Source organism: Electrophorus electricus, chromosome 9 (assembly GCF_013358815.1).
Source record: "Electrophorus electricus isolate fEleEle1 chromosome 9, fEleEle1.pri, whole genome shotgun sequence".
In the NCBI taxonomy this organism is placed as follows: Eukaryota; Metazoa; Chordata; class Actinopteri; order Gymnotiformes; family Gymnotidae; genus Electrophorus; species Electrophorus electricus.
The window spans coordinates 4,135,001-4,157,500 of record NC_049543.1 but is presented as its reverse complement, the minus strand read 5'-3'; the positions used below and the strand labels follow the sequence as shown (position 1 = coordinate 4,157,500).

Sequence of the window (22,500 nt, the reverse complement as noted above, 5' to 3'; positions counted from 1 at the left end):
CCTCAAAGGCCCTAACGGAGAGACCTGTAGGTACATGGGACACAATTGCGGAAAGCTCTGGCTCGCTCGCTCGCTTTCTCTCTCAACTGAAGATGGCTTCATTAGCCTGACTGACTGTAGTTCAATATTGCCAAAGCAATGGAAATTTAAACAGTTTTAGAAAATAATATAATTTTATCATATACAAGAGATGTGTCATTAAAAGCTGTATATATATATATATCTCTTTCTGTATATACTGTGCGTGCGTGCGTGCGTGTGTGCGTGTGTGTGTGTGTGTGTGTGTGTGTGTGTGTCTGTGTGTGTTACTCTTGACCAGTGGTTTGCAGGTTAATCTCTTTCATTTGTTTGCCCCTTTGTTGATCTCTTGATCCTCCCCAACTCCACACACCCTCTCCTCTCCTCTCCTCTCCTCTCCTCTCTTCTCCTCTCCCCTCCTGTATTGCCTCCTCCTCCTCCTCCTCTCCTCTCCTCTCCTCTCAGAGAGAGCAGCAGTGAGGTTCCCATCCTGGTGGTGGGCAGTAAGAGAGACCTGCAGAGACATCGTTTCACGCAGCGCCGGGCTGTCTCCGTCCTGGTCAAGCGGACGTGGAAGTGCGGCTACGTGGAGTGCTCCGCCAAGCACAACTGGCACGTGCTCCTCCTCTTCAAAGAGCTGCTGGGCATCGCAGTGGCTCGCGGCCTGCGCCACAACCACACCGCCATACGCCTGCAGGGGGCGCTGCAGAGGAACCGCTGCTGTGTCATGTGACCACTTGCTGTGGATCACCTGACCTTCCTGGGTGGGGCAAAACAGACATGAGAAGATAAAGCAGGGGGGATTAACCATCAGTCGAAATGGCTGCCGCTCTTACTACACCCAAGGGCCTGTTTACTGGTTCTGGAGCTGAGATGATATTAATGTTGGTGCAAAAACATTGTTTTTTCCTCACCACGTTGCTTTTTTTTCTCTCCCCTCAGTCCAAAACACCACAGAAAAAATAAATCAATTTCACCATGAGATCCAGATAACACATTTTTTTATGTTGAGGAAATTGCTAACCTCCTTCAGAGGGAGAGATAAGGCAGCAGGCCTGACCAAGCCTGCTCTGGTATCTTATAGATCTTAATTTACTTATTTCTTGTCTTAATCTCTCTCTCTCTCTCTCTCACACACACACACACACACACACACACACACACACACACACACACAATACTGGTACAAGCTTTTCATAGAGCCACATGGTCATGTTTGTTAGTGCTGTTACAGAGCCATGCTGGCTAATAAAAGGACATTAGAACAGAAAACAAAAGCAGTCAATCAAAAAAGAGAAAAAAAGAAAAAGAAAACTGATGTCAAAGTCTTTTTTTAAGCAATACACACACACACACACACACACACACACACACACACACACACACACACACACACACACACACATACACACACACTCCACTTCACTCTTCCTTTTCATTTCAGTATTGTCCACAGTAAGTTGTGAGCTGTATCTGCAACTTCGCCTACTCTCTCTCTCTCTCTCTCTCTCTCTCTCTCTCTCTCTCTCTCTCTCTCTCTCTCTCATCTCTCTCTCTCTCTATATATATATATATATATATATATATATGTATATATATATATATATATATATATATATATATATATATATATATATATATATATATATATATAATATTTGGCTCAGTACTAACTGACTAACCCTAACCCAAACTGACTACCTCTAACCCTAACTGACTGTTGAGATTGTTTCTGATGTTTGCCCTAACACAAATATAGTTTTCCCACAAAATTATTTGACCTGAAAGCTAGTTATCTCAAGTCTAATTACTTATAAACTCAACCTATGTGATTACAGAAATAATTTTAAAAACTGAAAAGTATTCCTTTATTTAACCTGTTGCTTACATTTGTACCAGGCCTGTGAGGTGTCTCAAAGAAGCTGCATGCGAATCTTCAGACCAAACAATGGGGTACATTGTGGGTATTCAATGGTACACCACTACAAGATGGGGGGACCCCAAAATAGTGCACTAGAAACAGTGACCAGGCCACAGTTCCAGACACTGCTGTGGTGTGGCTGGGGTCCTCTGTCCTGTGCAACTCACTGCACACACTTTCCCTTTGTTTGTTTGTTTTCACCTTACACACTGGATTTCGCTCTTTGACTAATTACCACTTTTCTGGAGCTGAGTCACCAAGACTGTCTCTCTGCTGTCTCTGACTGGCAGCATCTCTTTTGTGCAGGTCTGAGTTGCGATTCCTCCACCCATACCCTCAGAGAAACCGCTAACACAGATCCAAGTGTGCTGTGTCAGAAATAATTGGCCCTGACCGTTTTAAAGGAAAAGCACAACCAAATATGATGTTGTGGCTAACAATGGATGGACATTAGTAGTCATCAATTAGAGTGTTGTTTGCTTAATTATCACCCTGTGACTAGTGGCTCTTATTCACCTTTAATATTATTATTAGCACAAATATTAGCAATTTTAATCAAACTATCCTTTGAAAGTAATGATATGTTACTTATATTGGGATGTTGAATCTAGATTTGGTTCTGGAATTTCTGATAACTGAACAGTTAATGTAAACTCACTTGTTTCAATTTATCAGACATGATCACAAACCAGGATCACAAAAACTGTGATTTAAATACCTCTGCTCTGATGGGCAACCGTCCCCTGATCCCCACCATCCACTACTACCAACACTCCCCCTAAAAATGAAATATGGCTAACTGTGAAAGTGAAGCTCTCATTAGGCTGATCTCAGATCACAACCCAGTGGAATTCAGAGTGCTGGCAGACAGCTGACCTCAGATCAGCACCGAGTGGGATACAGGGTGCTGTCAGTTTGCTGATCTCAGATCATGACCCAGTTGGATACAGAGTGTTGGCAGATGGCTGATCTCAGATCAGGGCCCACTGGGATGCAGTGTTGGCAGATGGCAGATCTCAAATCAGGACCCAGTGGGATACAAAGTGCTGTCAGTAGGCTGACCTCAGGTTAGAACCCAGTAGGATACAGTGTTGGCAATGGCTGATCACAGATCAGGACCCAGTGGGATATGAAATGCTGGCAGAGGGTTGCTGGCAGCTACAGCTGCGAGAATGTGTGCAGAGTGATTTATGAGTTGAATATGTAATGAGGGAGTACATAGGTGGCAAAGCACTGCTGCTACATTAATGCAAAGATTTTATTCCAGGGATTTTAATGCAGACTTGGTGGTGATGGTTGAGCTGGAAAGTGAACGTTTATTTGAATGTGAATGAATGATGGTCAGATTGGAGACATACTAAACTGCCAAGCAAGATATGCAAAAAAAAAAAAAAAAATAATAATCCACTCTAATGAGAAAATTATTTTGTTAATCCTAATCTACAAGCAGTTTTTCGATGACGTAATCAGATCAGGGAATAAACTAACACTCCATTGTATAAACTGAGAAATATTTGCTGTTATGACTTGAGAAACATTCTCTGTTATAAACTCTAAATCATTCCCAATTATAGCTCCCTAATGTCAACCTGGCAATGACAAAAGGGGACACACGTCGGTCCTGGGAAACACGTCAGTTCTCATTTTCTCTCACACCTATGGCGAACTCACCCAAATCCTCATACACGTCAACATCCTTTAGTTTCTTCACACGGTTTAAATGGCCACAGAAAAGCACACTAGTGATGAGCTGAGGATGTCTCTGAAATGCTAAAACTGGACATCTTTCTCACTAGTGGAAAATGGGCTGGCAAAGTGCACATTTTTCAGTGGAGCTGCATGCTTATTATAACAAAGACAAACTCGTTCAGGGTCTGAAATACACTAATGCAAGCCTAATGTACTTCCTGAGTCTGAGAGTATTGTCTGTTTAGTACTGTGTGTTACATGTACAAGGTTAACAGGAGGGACTTGGTCTTTTGTGCTGGGAGCAGGTGTGAAACTAACTGGATCCAATTAGAAGATAGTTCATAATTAGTAATTATAACTAATTATAACAAATAACGAATTAATAAATAAATAATTAATTACTCACAGACTCCAGCACATCTCCCACCCTACAGGTGTTATCTCCATCACCTAATGAGCATATCCAGCTCTGATATTTGGTCACTCCTGAACACCTAACCTACCTGGGTTATTTGTTTAACATATAAATAATGTAACCGGAGTCTGCTGTAAAGTCCTCGGGAGAAGGGTCAGGAACTCCTACCATAACCTCCAAGACAAACAGCAAAGGAAGTCTCAGATCAGTAGCATCTAAGCAGGGAATGTTCACCAAGACCCAAACGAATCCCTCCATGCAGAACTCTGTTATTGCTGGTGAGTGAAGCAGGGACAGACTTCAGTGCTTTATCCTTAAAACACACAACTGTTCTGTGAAGATAACATGAATGATTTTAGACTGTTTTGTTTCGGTACGTATGCTGATGTTGACAAATTTGTGAAATCGTGTGTTTGTTTGAGCAAGAAAGTGTAATGTTTGTAAACGAGGTTGTATGTGCCATTAGTTTTAAAGGGCTACTTTTTTCTAAAAACAAGCAGTTTGTTTCTTTTTACCAGTAGTTACAGAATGGTCTAATTTAGCAAGCACGACTACAATAATAATAAAAAAAAAGTAAAAAAAAAAAAATTTCATTGAGCATTTTTTAAAAAAACATTTTGATCGCGTCACTAGCTTCATTCGGCGCCCTTTGGCGCCATCTGTTTGTAAGAACAAGGAATGAGTTTAATACACTTATGTACCCCAGTTCTGTAACTCGCTTATTAGTGGCCCCTTTGGAATGTTCCCTGAGATAAAGCAATGCTTTTTTTGTCTGTCATTGCATTTTATGTTGAACTACTAGAAAATCATTTAGAGTATTAAAGTAGAACACATTGCTATTAGAAACATTATTGGACACCGTTTCTCTGTCTATGAACCAATGTCTGCATAAATAACGTAGATAGCTGTTGAGTTCCGTAGTGTAAATCATTATTAGCGCGTCTTACTCGCCTGGTCTACATGGAATTGTAATTTCGGAGTTGTCTGATAAATAAAACGTTTACTGATAAATGAAACGTTCACGGTAAACGGCTGATAAATCTGGGCCAGGCAGGCTAAACGCAGACGTGCTTATGAAATGGTAGAAGAGACCAAATGGGACCCTGAAACTTTCGCTCTATGCATACACATTGCAATCCCTGGTGTTTGGAAAATGCATAATTTACATTAGACTCATTTTCTGGTTCAGACTATACATTTAATTTAGATTTTGATTAACTGGCATTAACTACGCAGTACCTAGATCTATATCCTATAGAGTTATATTAAAATACACTCTTATAAATACAGAGTAGAAAGATGGAAAACTTTATTAGTTAAATTGGCTAAATACATTAGTTAAATACATTTTAAAAGGACGTCGGTTTAATATCTGATGTGTTCTTCTATACAGAGCCTACCATAATTAGTATCGGCTTGTTAGTCACTCCAGCCTCGTAAAGAGACACGTACCCGCACCGAAGCGTCGCAAATTCTGCGCCGCTAAGCTGCGCCACACGCTGGTCGACGTCGCCCCAACCTTCATCCAGGCTATTTCCAGCGTCGTAGTAGTGGAGGGCGACCTCACAGAGCTCGCTCTCTCTGTCTGTCTGTCTGTCTGTCTGTCTCTCTCTCTCTCTCTCTCCCCCCCCCCCCCCCCCCCCAGTCCCAGCCGTTCCTCCAGTAGGCTCTGGCACTGCGTATGTCGTAAGCGTGCGGGATGAGAAGCCGCTCTGCGCGGCGGCTCCGCCAGGATAGTGTCGGTACTTAGATCCGTGTCCTGCTTGTCCTGCGCGCAGCCGTCGGGAACGGATGGGAGGATGAGCGAGCAGGACAAGGGTTCGGCGTGCACGGTAGCGTCGCCCCCCGGCTCGGACATTTATAAAGGCTGGCTTTTTAAATGGACCAACTACCTGAAGGGTTATCAGCGCAGATGGTTTGTTCTCAGTAACGGGCTGCTGTCCTATTACAGGTAATGTCACTGCATAGAAATGTCATTTAATTGCCCCTGGCGGTCTGTGCGCCTTGGCGTTGTTGTCATTACTTGTATGGCGTTAATCTTCTGGTTTGCACAACAACAGTCTGGGCATGCGTTTTGGAGCTGTCGGAGAGAAATGTCAACTATCGACCGAGAAAGGCGAACATGCACTCTACTAAGTTCTTAAGATACTTCCTGACTTCATGCTTATGCCCACAGATGTTACGTTAGTGCGCTGCAGAAACGACCTTGCGAATGCAACAACGTTATACAACGTTGCAACATAAACCGTTACACCGTCCGTGCCCGACGCCAGGGCCCTTATATGAACATGACCACGACGCCTTTTGGTCCAGATCAATGATGAATGGTGTCTTGTCATGGACTATCGGGTTACCGGAAGAGCGAAGTGCCGCGCTGTCTCGCTCATACACGTCGGTTAAACTGTAACGTTAACGTGAAGTGTAGCCGCATGTCAGTTAAAGTATAACATTAACGTGAAGTGTAGCCGCATGTCGGTTAAAGTATAACATTAACGTGGTGTAGCCGCATGTCGGTTAAAATGTAACGTAAACGTGAAATGTAGCCGCTTGTCGGTTATAAAGTGTAACGTTAACGTGAAGTGTAGCCGCTTGTCGGTTAGCTCGCCAGCTACGCCACAGAAAAGAAACCTTCCCATCAGCAGTTTGTTTCGCCAAGTCCTGCCCTATTTCTAGATATAGGTCATCGCAAAAGAAGTATCAGGCAACCCCTTTTCTTTTTTTTACGGAGCAGTGTCGGCTTTTTTAACAGCACCGAGGTTCCCCAGTACAGATGTTTGAGCTAAGTAGCTAGTTAGGAGCTAGTCTGACGTTTAAAGTGCCCAGAGATAAGTGGAGGTGTATCTCTGATTGGCCAGAGGTGTTGGCGTCTAACCAACCGGCCTATTGCGATGAGCTTTCCCTGCCAAGGTTACTGACTCCGCTCCTGTCTCAGGTGATGGGAACGAGGTTCTCTGTTGGTATCAGTGAGCGGGGTTATGTGCCTGTTTAAAATTTAAGAGGGGTCTACAGGTGTCACCTATGGGCGTGGTCAGTTACACCTGTTGCTGAGTCCCATGAATATTCATGTTTCGCGTCTCGCTCTGTACGAGGGCTGCACCGGCGCACATGGCGACCGTCACGCAACTCGGTTACAGTGTCCTCTTCTGATTGATTCATTACTGCATGTAGGTCTGGCCCTGTGAGAGTCTTCAAGCAGTTCAAGGAGCGAAGTAGTGTGTGCCGAAATGAGGGGCAGCTTATATTTGGAACATGTGGACCTGTGAATTTAAACGAAAAGGTAATGGCTTTGATCATAAAACAACATCTGTGTTTAACAACAGCATCAACAGTCAGTGTGGTGTGGTGTTTAAAGTGCTATCTGTTTAAAAGCGAAATGGCACAGTAAGTTATGATACATCTTTTATTTCCCCACATGCTGTGTGAGCTATAGATAGATTTGAACTTTTCCACATGTGCGCTGATCAAATGTTGAAAGACCATCTTTAGGATTACTCAAAGAGAGTGGAAACAATTCCATAATACAGTTCCATAATGCAATTCCATAATATAATTCCATAATACAGTTGCACTATGCACAGTGCAGTTGTGATATATTAATACACACCAGTGAACTCTTGATTTGTGTTACAGAGTAAGCTGCATTATTTTGACCAACATTATTTAAATTTTTGAATAATGCAAATCCTGTGAATGATCGAAACATCCAACTAGCATTAACCTGTGACTGGCTGAGATGCTCACAGTGCACGCCTCTGAAATTGGACGCTCATAGAAAAACAGCAACATTCTTTGTGAATGGTTAGATGACTCATTTGCATATGATTAATATTATTGCTAAGGTCAGTATTTCAAGTATTACTAAATTATATATTGTGCTGCCATACATTTTATAGCAAGCCTATTCATTTTTGATGGAACCGTGTAGCATATTTTAAAAAATCCCTCTATTACACATTCATTACTGTAAACGAGACCCAGACTCTTGAGGCTTTCAGTGCTACAGTGACAAAAGTATGTCCTTCACGCTTTGTGCCGTCGGTGTGCCGTTCTGCTTCTTATCATGGGAGCTGCATTAATTGCCACAGATTTTGTAGCAAAAGCAGTTAAAGATGATGACGTCAGCAGGTCTAAGCGATTCTCGTGCTTCTTGTGTGTAGAAATAAAGGTATAAATGAATAAACAGACAATCAAGACATAATAAGTTTAGATGCTTCCAGTAACTTCCATTCATTTTCCAGCATCGCTGAATTTTTCATGTCCAAAACTGTGAGAGTTGTTTTTTCTCTTTTAAATGTTCTTAGCATTTGGGTATTTTAAGTTGTTGGGTTTTGACACTGGCCTGGGCTGGATGGGCTCATAACCACAACATAAAAATGCTTTTTAATACCTTTCAGCAGTGACCCTGAATAATTCAGAGAAGGCATTTCCAATCATCCTCTCCCTTATCGTATGCTTGCAAGGTTTATCATGATAGTATCTGTCTGGGAGATCCGTGGTCGGGATGGAATGAGACGGTTTATTGATTCTGAGATTCAGCCCTACACATTCCATGCTCTTTACAGTTTACCTTCTTAGCTGCTTTAAGACATATAGATCAGCTCCCAGAGGCCTAGCAAGGTAGCTTATGAGCTGAATTAGGTTTGGTGATAAAGGTGAACATGACAAACTCTGCTCTGGGGATTTGCGGGGTGTGGTAGGGGTGAAGGGAGGAAATGATCATATATGGGCACTAGACCAACTCCCATTGGTCCATTAGTTTGAGCTCCCTGAGTGGGCAGGTGATAATGTCCGGTCCTCATTGCGGTGTCTGGTTCACTGCCTGGGGAATGTGAGAGGACATGATGGCATATCAGCATCTGGCCAGGGGTGTAGTATACTGGAAGGAAGGTCTGATGGTGAATGAATACATGAATAAAGAAAAGTTTCACTGCAGTCGTGTTGCTTTTGTGTACATGACTGTCTGTTGTAAGTTGGCTTGCCTGGTTAAATAAATAACTTGTGTAGAAGTTAACAGCCTGTGTGAAAAAGTATCTTCATACTTTGCTGGTGGTAATCATTGTCATTAGATGGGGTTAACCATCCATACTGTTGGAATACACACACCGTGTGGAAAGGAGGGGTGTATGTGTGTGTGTGTGTGTGTGTGTGTGAGTGTGTGTGTGTGTGTGTGTGTGTGTGTGTGTGTGTACTCGTGTGTGCTACATGAAGAGAATTAGGCCATTTCCTTTGGGTCAATCACAATCTCCAAATGCACTGTTGTTGTCAGTGGTCACCTGTTATACAGTCCTACTGCACCGTAGCTACTGACCTGGGGCTGCTGGCACATTACCGCTACGATACGTGCAGCCAATCCGTGTAGCTTTCTGGCCGCATGCCAAGTAACGGCTAAACGGACTTAAAGGAGAGCAGCAAAAACCCAGTTACATTCGTGGTCCCACAGGTGTCTGCGATTGGCTAACTAACATCAGTCTGTCTCGCCAAGGGCAGTAGACCTCGTCGCGCCTCCCCTCCCAGAGAGCAGGGCCGTGATTGGACCATTTACAGGGGGTTCTAGTAAAGTCACTTTGAATTTGCTGCTGCTCACTTTAGCCTGTTTAACTCAGGTGTGCTTGCTGATGCACACAGTGGCACTCAGTCATACTGAGGATGAATTTTCCTCTTTGTTTCTCTCTTTCTTTCTCTCCCTCTGCTCCTTCTTTTTCTTTCTCCCGCTCTCCCTCCATCTCTTACTCTGATTGCTCATCATTCTCTGACTCACTGTGCTTCTTTGTGTGTGTGTGTGTGTGTGTGTGTGTGATGCTCTGTGCAACTCTTTGCCTCCCCCACTCCACACACACATACTAATGTAGCCCATCTTCTGTTTGCTGTCTGACCGAACCTCCCGCTCAGCTCTGCCACACCTTCGTTCTTGTGCACGGCGCAGTCCTTGTTCTGAATGCTGATCTGAGATCAGTTTCCCCTTTTTTTAAACAACTCATATTCTCTTTCACCGAAGAGCTTCTTTTTCCTTTCAGTTTCAAACTGCTTAGGTAGTGGTCCGTGTCTGCTGTTTATTTGTGTGTTTAGTTATGAATTGGTTTTGGTGGTATATGTGAAATGCAGATTCTTTAACTTCCTGTTGACCACAGTTGGTCACACCCTCTGCTACCATCATTCTTTCTTTCTATGTGTTTCTTTTTCTTTTATCTCTTTATTCTTTATTCTCTTTCCTTCCTGTGTTTAATTGGCTGTGACTGTCCTCACTGCCCCAAAGCATATGCTGATCTTCCCCATGACTTTATTAGGCATGAGGGGCATTAGGGCAGAAAGCCCCTGATCCTGCCCTCTGACCCCAGCATGGCATCTAACACGCACCTACCATTATGCACTTAACATTACTCACATTTCAGTGTGTCTATCATTAGGCAGCAGTGTACTAGACACTCAGTATAAATACGCACAAAAGCTCACAGGATAAACAGAATGTTTAAACATGACCAACAAAACCAAGTTCTTTAAGCAATAGCGCATTCCAGTAAAACTACGCATGTCTTGTTTGATAGCTGAAATGCTCCATTAACCCGTATTGTTAGACATGGAGTGTAGACTTTACTAATGGAAAGAACCCATCATGCCATAAACTTGCCTAGGCTACTGTTTTTGACTGCTATGTCAAAAATCTCTGGCATGCTCAGTTATTAAACATTTGAATATACATATTTTTTTTTGGAAAAGTTTTTGAATGTGAGGTTTTTTGTTTTTTTTCCAACACATTTGAGAAATGTTTTAATTTGATTGATTTATATTAGGATAGCCACAGTTCCTCTTTAAGGCCTAAAAAGAATGTGCCTGTCTGGGATTTCTACAATCCCTAAAATGATGTTCTATAATCCCTGGGATTGGCTTTCCTTTCATAGTAATTGTAGTGGATTTTTATGACAACTGACTTTCATTTATTCTGTGACTAGGGGGGAATATATATATATATATATATATATATATATATATATATATATATATATATATATATATATATATATATATATAATGTTATACATTTACCTTCCATGTGTGTTCCACTGTACGATGGATATTGTTTTGTGAGGATGTTTTCTCTGTTTTGTCATGGAAACGACAGGTAAACATCCTCATCCCACCACTACAGAGGCCTAAATCCTCCCTGTCCACCTTACCTCGTCTTCTCCTCTGCTTAGCCCCTCCCTCTGTCCCCGCCCTCTTATCCCCCCACTTAACCCAGCCTCCTTGTTTATCACCTCACATCCTTCTGTACTGTCATTTCTCTGTATCTTCTTGTTGGCCTTGTTGTAGTTTTTCATGATGTGACCCAATTTCTTCAAAGTTCATATTGAGTGTGTGAAGCGTGATGATGAATCGGGCTGGTTTAAGAGTTCAACTCCATCTTTCCATCTTTGTCTCTGTTTTATTTGTTATTAATCTCTCTCTCTCTCTCTCTCTCTCTCTCTCTCTCTCTCTCTCTCTCTCTCTCTCTCTCTTTCTAATACCACCCCCAGGGACTCTTTTCTTGGCTAGGCTGGGTGTGTAAGAGTTCTTTTCCATAGGGCTGTACTCTGTGTGTGTGTGTGTGTGTGTGTGTGTGTGTGTGTGTGTGCACGTGCTCTGTAAGTCCCTTTGTTTGCATGAGTAAGTGCTAGTCAGCTAGTCAGTTCTCAGACAAAGCTGTGTCCTTTAGACCATCCAAAAAGTTATTTTTAAATGTTCTATTCTGCTGATGGAGTGGATAATTTACCTGTAATTTCTTAATTTTCACACCCACCCACTTGTCACCTGAGTTGGGCTTGTCCAATCAGCTTAACCTTACAAATATAAGGTTGGACTCTCTCTCTCTCTCTCTCTCTCTCTCTCTCTCTCTCTCTCTCTCACACACACGCACACACACAACCATGCACTCATTTCTGGTCTATGTTTTGATCTCTTCTAGATTGTTCGTCTTGCTGAATGTTTGCTCTGTTGTTTTTCTTCACACTGCTCTTTCTCACACACACACACACACACACACACACACACACACACACACACACACACACACACACACACAGAGCTCTCAGTGTCTCACACTCACTCTCCTCCCCCTCTCTTTCTCTGAGAATGGTGTTTTTGTGTGTTTGATGCATTTGTGCAGTTGTAGGGACAAGGGTAGCTCAGTGGTTAAGGTACTGTTGGGCCCCTGAGCAAGACCCTCAATTACTCAAATGATTTTTAAATCTGGTGACATTCCCTGAGTGACATCTGTCAGTTATGGTCTGTGAGGCTGCAGGGAGGGGCAGAAGTCTAATTAGCTTTCTGAACCTTGTAAGGCCACAAAACATTGGTGGAGGCATGGGGAACCCCTAAGTCACGGGGCATAGACTACTCCTTGGCCAGATGGACTATCCTGAGATTCAAGCCCTTATCTTTAAAGGTGGTCACACTGCGGACATTAACTTTTGATTGCATAAGCAGGCCTCACTTTAAGTAGCTTGTGGGGGAAAAAAAACACATTCAGAAGCGTTGCGTGGCAACGATTGGGCGTAGCTACAGAAATACTCAGGGGGCATAGACTACTCCTTGGCCAGATGGACTGTCCCAAATTTCAAACTCTTAGATTTAAAGATGGGCGCATGGTCTGAGCAATTCTGTCTTTTTTTTAAATCAAAATTCACCCAGCTGTTAATCTTGGTCCCTCAAATGACATGTCAGAGCATCAAGTGGCCAGGAATAACAAGTAGCTTTGGGGAGCAATTAGAAAGATGGGACAGGCATATGAGCATGTCTCTTAAGTCCCTGAACTGAGATTTGAAGGTGGGGGGGGGGGGGTTTAGTTGTCAGCTAAGTGCCATAAATAAATAAATAGAACTTGTTAGTGTATGTAATTTGTATTTAGAGTACACGTCACGCTGGTGTGGTTGATGCCACCTATGTGGTGGCTGTGGTATGAATTCAGATATTCATGTGTGCATATACACACACACACACAACTGACAGCTGCAGTTAAAACAGTGCTCATTATAATAAAACACTTCTCAGACATGCACTGTGCTTGACAAAGAGAAGTTTTAAGTGTCACATACGAATACTGCACACATTCATTACAGGGGAGATTACACATGTGTATTCGTGGCTGGATAAAGAGTGTAAATTCAGTCACAGCAGAGAACTCAGAAAGCCATGAGGAGTATAAAGGCTCTAGTCTCTGTTCTGTGAGACACACACTCGTTTCAGTACTGGGAGATCTGGAAGGTTTGACATTCCTTCTACAGATACTGTAGATAACCCTACAAGCAAAACACACACAGAGAGAGAGAATAAGAAGACAACTCTGCCCATTCCCTCATTTTCTGCAGATCTATCCTTTTCTCCTCTTTCACGTTTCCATTCTACCTTGGTCTTTTTCTTTCTTTCTCTGATTGAAAAATGTAAATGCATTACAGTCTGTGTTCTCTGCTGTGAATGAAGTGTGTAAACGCACTTCCACGTTCTGCTGGACACACTGCACTGCATTCATCTGCGTTACATGCACTTGACAGCTGACCACTGTTTGAGTTTAAAGCAGCGGGTTTAAGCTTACAACTGTGTGAAACGGCTCTCCGTGCTGCGACTGTGACCAAGCGCACCTTGCGCCGGTGATCGTGATAATTGATTCTAAAAAAGTAACCTAAACATTTGAGTTCAAAGTTCTGTTTTTTTCTCTTGTGAAAAATTCCACATTCTTCCCCACCTTCACCCCAGCCGTCACGCTGCCCCACCCCAACACTGCGTGACACCCCAGCCGCGCACGCCTTAAAAGAGGCATTCTGATCGACTGTCTTAGTGAATGACTGACTCATCGATTGATTGATAGATTGATTGATTGTTGTCATCAGCACAACCACAGCGGAGGAGAGGAACAGCAGTGACAACACGCTGCACAAAACAGCAAAATCTGGTTTTATTTCAGCTTCTTTACACTTGGAACGTTTGACTATTGTCCTCCTGAATACGTGAGCTACAAGCACTTCCGTTTTGCTGGTTTGCTGGTGTATGCTTTTAGCTCGCTATGCAGTCATTGAGCTAACGTTATCTAGCAAACAGTGATTAACACTGGGGACGTTTTGGTGATGAGTGCGCATCTGTTGCGTTTGTTCGCCTGTTTGTCGACATTTTCACTCCCAGTCTGATCCTTCTGAAATGTGTACGCACGTGTGGTCTCAGTGCCTCTGTGCGGTTTAGCTCAGTTAATGGTTCTTACAAAGCGCTTAGCACTCAGGACCACACTAAATATGTTGTTGCCCGGACGTCTCTGTCGCCCCCTGCAGGACCCAGGCAGAGATGGCGCACACATGCCGCGGCACCATCAATCTGGCCGCGGCGCACATCGACACAGAAGACGCCTGCAATATCATGCTGAGCAGTGGGGGCCGCACATACCACCTGAAAGCCAGCACAGAGGTGGAGAGGCAGAGATGGGTGACCGCTCTGGAGCTGGCGAAAGCCAAGGCAATCCGCATGGTGAACGACCAGTCCGGTAAGAACATTTCCAGCAGTACTGCTGTTCTTACTGCATATTTGCTCCTCTGGTTCATTGTGATTTTCATTTGTACAGCAGTGGAAAATGTCATGTGACGAAGGTCCTCGCTGCTGTTTTCAGATTGCTAGTCTTTGTTTGATACAGTTGCTAAAGTTGTTACCTTTAACTGAGCATCCTAAACCAGCCACCACCCATCTGTTTTAATGACGTGTTAGACCAGGGTCTGCTTCCTCCCCTCTCGAAAGGTCACGGTTAGTTTTCCCTGTTCTAACCCTATTGATTCAGCTTGAGAACTGGGGCACCACGAAGCAGGTTGTAATCGCTGACGTGTGATGAAGTGGCATGCCTCTGGGTTAGCCAACCGCTGGCGTCTTGATCTGACGGCCCTTTGTACCCATGCGTACTGTCCCTGGCCTGTCTGCCGTCTGTCTGTCATCATAAATTAATCCTAGAAAATAATGTCAATGTGTTTTTTTCATCACCGAAACCTTTGGCAGCTTTTGGAATGAGTTTTGAAAGTACAGAGCTCCGTCTCTCATCTGTGACTTATTTTGAACATGCTGCACTCAAATGGCCTTGGTCCACCACCCCACTACTACTTTATTATCCTGCCTCGGCCAACTCTGCGCTTGTCTCTCAGTTATTCAGCCTGTTATCACTGTCGCTATGGTTACTACGCTCTGGTGACCTTACTGTTCATTCTGACAGACCAGACTGTAAATTCACCAGAGGTTTTTCTTTCACTCTTCGGGCCCTTGTTTCCAGCGTAGCCCTGTCGTCGTTCCCACTGATGTAGAACACCTGCTCCGCCTGGTTTGTCATTTTTAACTACCCATCATAAATCCAGAGACACTGCTGTTTCTTCCTGCTGACCTCCAGTCGTTCTTGTGCTGTGTGGATTTCTCTCTTGTCATTGTTCCATGAATTATAGAATCTTTTGCCACAAAATCAGACCTGTCAGTCTGTCTGCCCTCTCTAAAGCTTTACTCACTGCCTTTTCTCTAAGAGCAAGCTCTGTATCCTTGGAGAGGTGTGGCACACTGCCAACTACAGCCCTGTCATTTCCCGGAATATTTCCGGCCCCTCGTGAAAACTCGGTTCCTTTTGCTACCCCCTGTCCCTGGAATAACTCTGAGCGTAGTTGCATTGAAACGAAAGGGCCATCAATTACAAAGACAGTACAAGACATTTAGCCTCTCTGTTTACTCTAAGGCCAACCAAGAGCATCTGTTCTCCTACAGAGATGCTTTGCTTAATACCAAACCAACTCGCAGTGGTGGTTGAAAGTTTGTAAACCTTTCAGAGGTTTTCTATATTCCTACATAAATCTGACATAAAACTTCATCAGATTGTCTCATGGGTCCTAAAAGTAGACAAAGAGAACTAAATCAAACAAATGAGACAAAAATATTAGAGTGTCATTTATTTACAGAGGAAAATGATCCAATATTAGGAATCTGTGAGGGGCAAAAGCATGTGAACCTTTGCTTTCAGTATCTGACACCCTTGTGCAGCAATAACTGAAACTAAATGATTCTGGTCATTGTTGATTAGTCCTGAGTTTTAGCCCATTCCTCCATAAAAAACACCTTCACCTCAGTGTTGTTGGTGAGTTTCCTCACATGAACTGCTTACGTCAGGTGTTTCCACAACATTTCTGTTGGATTAAGGTCATTGACTAGGCCGTTCCAAAACCTTAACTGTACTCTTCTTTAACCGTTCGTTGGTAGAACGGCTTGTGTACTTGGGGTCGTCTTGCTGCGTGTCCCACGCTCTGCTGAGTGTCAGCGCACTGACAGATGGCCTGACCTTTTCTTTTAGAATTTGCTGATATAATTCAGACTTCACTGGCCCAGATGCATTAGAAATAGGCCAAGACCGTGATACCACAGCCACCGTGTTTCACAGAAGGGGTGAGGTTTTTATGCATGAGTGCAGTGTTCTCCTTTCTCCAAACATAAAGATTCTCATTCGTGCACGAAACACTTTTCCGAAAGTCTTCTGGCTTGTCCAGGTGACCTTTAGCACACTGCAGACAGGCAGCCGCGTTCTTTCCAGGGACCCTGCCATGCACACCAGCGTTGACTCTTGAGCATTAACTCATGAGCCAGTGGTTGCTTTCTCTGACTTTCTCACGACTCCTGTCTTGAGACAGACCCTTCTCCAGAGCTGCTCCACAACTTTTCTTCCTCTCAATATTAAAGAATCATCACTCTTTGAATTCAGAACCTGCCTTAAGTCCTGTCTATTTGACCAGACCTTTAGCTGTCTTGTCCCTAACTGTCCAAACTCACAAACTGTATTTGTGTTGGGTTTTTTCTTTCCTGTGTTGTAAAACATATGGGTCTCTGAATAGCCCTAGAAATAGAACAAGTGCATTATTATTAGCATAGTCCCTAAACTGTGACCCTAAACTGTGCTTGCTGGAATCAAACTGGAGAAATCTCTATTATCTCATACCCACATGTGTTGTGGGTGTGTGGGTGTTTGCATGTGTGATTTGTGGGTGTTTGGGTACATGTAAAATTTTGGATTTGTGTGATTGTGTTTGAATGTGTGTGGGTGTACAGTTACTTGCTGGCTGGATGCTGGTCAAAGATCTCCTTCAGTATGGGGGGAAATAAAATGTAAGCATATGGAAATATTATCTGGTGTTCAGTCTTTCCTCTCAAACAGTTCCTCTGTTAGGGTGCTGTATTTTTTGTGTGTGTGTTTTTCAGACCCCTTTGCCGCATAGCTGCAGCTCTTCTCTTATACATGCACACTAAATATAATGGCTCAGCTAAAATTGCAAGTGTGTGTGTGTGCGTGTATTTATGTGAGTGGATGTTCCTGTGAATGTGTGTGTGTGTGTGTGTGTGTGTGTGTGTGTGTGTGTGTGTGTGAGTGTATTCCTGATCCTTTTACCGCATAACTGCTGCTGTTCACTTGTGCATTCACACTAAATATAGCTGCTCGGTCAAAACCACAAGTCGTGAGTGTGCACACGCGCGCGCGCGCGCATGTGTGTGTGTGTGTGTGTGTGTGTGTGTGTGTGTGTGTAAGCAGAGCATGGTTGGGTTTCTCTTCCTGACTGGTTCCTATGTGCTGGGGCAGACTGGCCGTCACTCTCCTGTACTGAGGACTTGGATCAGTACCACAGTATCTCTCGGCTCTATTTCTGTGCTACTTCTCTCTCTCTCTCTCTCTGTCTCTCTCTCTGTCTCTGAGGTGCATATATGAGGTATATAAATATATCTGTATATTGTAAGGACAGTTGTGACCTTGCTGATATATTCAGCCTCCTTAACAGTCATCACATTTGTCAGGATTACGAATGACACTTTGATATTTTGTGCGGTATCATATTTTATTTGAAAAGACTGACCCTCAACCTGAAGTCATTTAAAGTGATATTTGTTTTGTGTAAGAAAAAAAAAGTCTATGACACAAATGACTAACTGAAAAATTCCATTTGCAAATGTACTGAGTCCCTGAGCCGTGGAAATGCGTGGAAATACCACGTTTACAGAAGGAAGCTTTTGTTTTTCTTTCCTTTTTTTCTGATACTGGCGCTAAAATGGTCATTTTATAATAGTGTCAGTGCCTGAAGAGTGCCTGAACCAGTACTTTAAGAAAGAAAGCAAAAAACAGAAGATTGACAACATTAAAGAGTTTCTTTTTAAACGTTTCTTTCCCAGATTTACATACAGTAGTTTTTAAACATTTTGCATGTCCCAGTGTCGGAATTCGCTGTTATGAAATACAACCACACTTTAGATTGTTAATGTTCGCCATTTAAACATGTTTAAAGTACTAGTTACTACCTAAAAGCAGGTGTCTGCTGCCATCAGAGCGCGTGTGCCGTTAACCAGCAGTGGTAACGTACATGCAGTGATGCTTCTGTTGCTAGTAGCATCCGTTTCGGAGCACCAGAGAGCAAATATTAATTCGACAGTTCAGGCATTAAACTAAAGAAGCAAAATTAGGACTCCAGACATGTCTTCATCATTTGCCTGCATCTGCGGTAAGTGACAATGTAAATGAAATGCCAAACTATCCCTTTAAGTGGCACTGAAATGAGGTGTTGAAATCTGTGTTGCGATTTTGGTAAATACCAATCATGAAGGTGCAAGGGCCGTACTGGTACCGGATTTCAGTGCCCTATCTAGCCCCAACGACGACAGCTTACGGTCAGCGCTACCTGTCAGTTTCTACAGAAGACCAGACGGTGTGATTCAGTACGGTTGATTTGGTCAGACTGTGAATCTGGAGAAAAGCTGTGAAACTCAGAAAATAGAGCTGTAGACATAAAGAGGATCGAAAATTAGAAGTAAACTTGCAGACCAGAAGAAGATCGGAAAAGACTACAAAATAACATCCAAGCGGGATCAGTTGCGAGGACACACACGTGACATCAGAGAATCCGGTCACCCAGCTCGCGCAGCGTGGAAAAGAGGATGTGTAAGGGAAGCCACGGGTAGGTCAGCATCTGGAGAGATGGCGCTCCTCATGCAACTGGCCTGTACAGGACAGTGGCTACAAAGCGCCATTACTAAAGACATCCCACAATGTATCGGGTGAGCCAGCTAAAATAAGGGATGAAGATTTTTGGACAGAAGGGGACAAAAATGTAGGTTTGTGGCCGGAATACAAAAAAAAAAAAAAAAAGCCATTCCTCCACATATACCGTCATGACAGTGAGGTGTGAGGGTGTCAGCTTGGTGGGGTTGGGAAGATGAAGGAAGGATATAAAATACAGAGGAAGACAAGACAACCTGCTTGAGTCAGCACAATGATCTCAAAGATGTGGCTGAAGAAAAGGTGCTTTTACCAAACACTAGTAAGGGTTTACAGAGCATTTTTCCAGTGAATACATATTCTTCTAACAGACTTTCCAACAAATATTTAATTTTAACTTGGATTGCAATGTTGTATTTCAATAATAATACTGCTTATAACATTCTGTGTGTGTCATTTGGAATCCAGACTAACCTGATGAACACTTTTGCAAGTCACTGTGTATTTCTGTGTTATTTGGATTTCTTCTGGACTGCCAGGACTGCCAGTGTTCCTGTGAGAGATATCTGTACCTATTTTTGTGTACATGTGGGTGTGTTTGTGTGCACTATCTCTTCCCATTTCCTCTCCTTGCATTACTGGAACTGAACCCCTGCTTCAGCGCTGCGCCATGTGATGACACCTAAACGCCAACAGGTGTCACCCTCACCCTGTAGGTGGGAGGGAGCGCTGTAGTCCGAGCTCTCTCACACGGCCTCTCTAATGCTCAGGCGGGACCTCCTGGTCCACTTCAGAGTAAACACATCCATCCAACATTCCTCTGCTTGCTAGTCACCCACAATACAAATTCTTGACATGCCCTGCTACAGCACCATCTCTCTCTCTCTCTCTCTCTCTCTCTCTCTCTCTCTCTCTCTCTCTCTCTCTTTGTTCAGTTTGTCTCACACTGTTCTTTCTTTTCTCTCCCTTTCATACTTAGTTTTAGTTTAGCTTTTTTTTTAGTTTTAAGGTGTTTTTTTGCTCTGTCCATGGTACTGAAACCTCACAGTACTGTGCAGAGTTTATGGAATCTGGGAATGATTAGTGATGCCTGTTCCAGGGGGGATCTTCACTGTGTCACTGTCTTTTCTGGAGAATTCCTTTGCTCCTCCCTCTCTCCCTTTCTGTACATCCTTCTCTCTGCTTTTCCTCCCTCTCTCTCCTTCTCTCTCCCTTTCTTCTGTGTGTGTGTTTCCTCAGCTCTTTCCTCAGTAAGCTGTTCATTTGTCCCTTGGAGAGGGTGAGTGCTAACAGATATTATGGGAGTCCAGTCCTGCGTGTGAGTAACCTCACTGTTAACACCTGCTGAGAGAGGCAGCTCAGAAGTGTGTGTGTGTTTGTCTAGAGCTTGTTTATCAGTGTAGGACCATTTTCAAACATACAGCTTTGTGTCTCTGTGTGGAGGTGCACTGTGTAAATTATATCTGAATTTGTGTTGTGATCTGCGGTGCTTTGTGGTAGAGCTTATTAAAGGGCAGTGAAAGGTGTGTGTCTGTCTGAGTGTGTGTGTGTTTCCATTGGAGACAGGCAATAGGTGTACTCAGACTCTGGAACTGCTGGCCTTATTATTTTTATTGATCAGGACTTGTTAAATCTGGAGTGAATCTAGCACTTGGTTGTTTCTGTGTTTGAATGTCTGTGCCCATGTGTGTGTGTAAATTTGCTCATTTACATGATTCCAGATTGATCTGAAATGTACCTCCCATTTTTATCTTGTTTTGCCCATCATTCATTTCAGTTAGGTTTCTAATAATACTGAAGTTTGACTGGATGCAGGAGAGAGGGCTGAAGGTGGGAGGGGGCAGATGTTGGGGGGGCTTCTGGACAGAAGGAAAAAACAGTGGAGTATAATTATTCGAGCTTTGAGAAAATTCATTTGATTTCACACAGTAGGTTCTTCAGGCAGACTAAAGTACTACAATAAGCACTAGTGATGAGTCTCTCTCTTTCTCTCATTTTTTCTCTCTCCCCCTCTCTCTTCCCATTCTTTCACCTTTCCCCCCCTCTGTTTCTCATGATGAATGCTAATTGGACCTCATTGAATTGTGTTTGGATTAATGAGTTTAATGAGGAAGAGGGAGGCGGTTTAAGGTGTGGCGGGTCATTGAGTGGGAGGTGGGGTGGGGTTGTGTTTGTGTTGATTGGGGGTGGGAAGAAAAGATAAGGATGGATTTACAGAAAGGTGGATACAGAGACTGGCCTTTGTTTATCTATAACAGTGTAACAGAAATGTAGTGGAGCTCTGCGTTGGCTCGTTTTGTGTCTTTTTCCAAAAAGAACAGAGAGATGAGGAAACTGCTGTGATGTGAAGTGTTGGTTTATAACTTTAACTCAATAAGAGAGCAGGGCTGCTGGGTTAGGGTTAGTGTTAGATTTAGGGTTAGTGTTAGGGTTATGTTATTGTGGTTGTTAGGGTTAGTGTTAGGGTAATGTTAGTGTTAGAGTTAGTGTTAGGGTTAGTGTTAAGGTTGTGTTAAGGTTATGTTAGGGTTGGGTTAGTGTTAGGGTTATATTAGTGTAAGTGTTAGTGTTAGGGTTATGTTAGGGTTAGTGTTAGGGTTATGTTAGGGTTAGTGTTAAGGTTATTTTAGGGTTAGGGTTATGTTAACCCTATGTTATGGTCTTAGGGTTATGCTAGTGTTACGTTAGGGTTATGTTGGTGTTAGGGTTATTTTGGTGTTAGGGTTATGTTAGGGTTATGTTGGTGTTAGGGTTAGGGTTGTGTTAGGGTTATGTTAGTGTTAGGGTTAGGGTTAGGGTTATGTTAGGGTTAGTGTTAGTGTAAGTGTTAGGGTTATGTTAGTGTAAGTGTTAGGGTTATGTTAGTATGTTAGTGTTATGGTTATGCTAGGATTAGGGTTAGTGTTTAGGTTATTTTCGGGTTAGGATTAGGGTTAGTGTTAGGGTTATGTTAGGGTTATGTTAGGGTTAGGGTCATGTTAGGGTCATGTTAGGGTCATGTTGGGGTTAGGGTTAGGTTAGGGTTATGTTAGGGTTATTGTTAGGGTTAATGTTAGGGTAATGTAAGGGTTAGAGTTATGTTACTGTTAGGGTTATTCTAGTGTTAAGGTTATGCTATTGTTATGTTGGGGTTGTGTTAGTGTTATGTTAGTGTTACAGTTAGGGTTAGGGTTATGTTTTTGTTAGGGTCATGGTTAGGTTAGGGCTATGTTGTTGTTAGGGTTATGTTGGTGTTCGGGTTATGTTAGGGTTATGTTACAGTTTGGGTTATGTTGGTGTTAGAGTTATTGTTGGTGTTATGTTAAGGTTAGAGTTATGTTACTGTTAGGGTTATGTTATGTTGGTGTTAGTGTTATGTTGGTGTTAGGGTTATGTTGGTGTGTGGGTTATGTTAGGCTTAGTCTGTTTTTTGGGTTTTTGTCTGTCCTGTTTGGATTTGTCTGCCTTATTATA

General features: G+C 43.0%; 2 protein-coding genes across 2 annotated transcripts in view; both read left to right on the top strand.

The window, feature by feature from the left end:
* The window catches only part of rasl10a (RAS-like, family 10, member A), a 15,086-nt gene extending 14,117 nt beyond the window's left edge, over positions 1 to 969 (top strand). The window contains exon 3 of the mRNA XM_027006270.2: positions 484 to 969. Coding sequence (XP_026862071.2) covers positions 484 to 751 — 268 coding nt within the window. The 3' untranslated portion in view covers positions 752 to 969. The remainder of the gene's footprint in view (positions 1 to 483) is intronic.
* A 4,727-nt stretch (positions 970 to 5,696) lies between these two features.
* si:ch211-106a19.1 (uncharacterized protein LOC561797 homolog) overlaps positions 5,697 to 22,500 on the top strand; it is a 42,078-nt gene continuing 25,274 nt past the window's right edge. The window contains 2 exon segments of the mRNA XM_035529901.1: positions 5,697 to 5,994; positions 14,336 to 14,544. Coding sequence (XP_035385794.1) covers positions 5,843 to 5,994; positions 14,336 to 14,544 — 361 coding nt within the window. The 5' untranslated portion in view covers positions 5,697 to 5,842.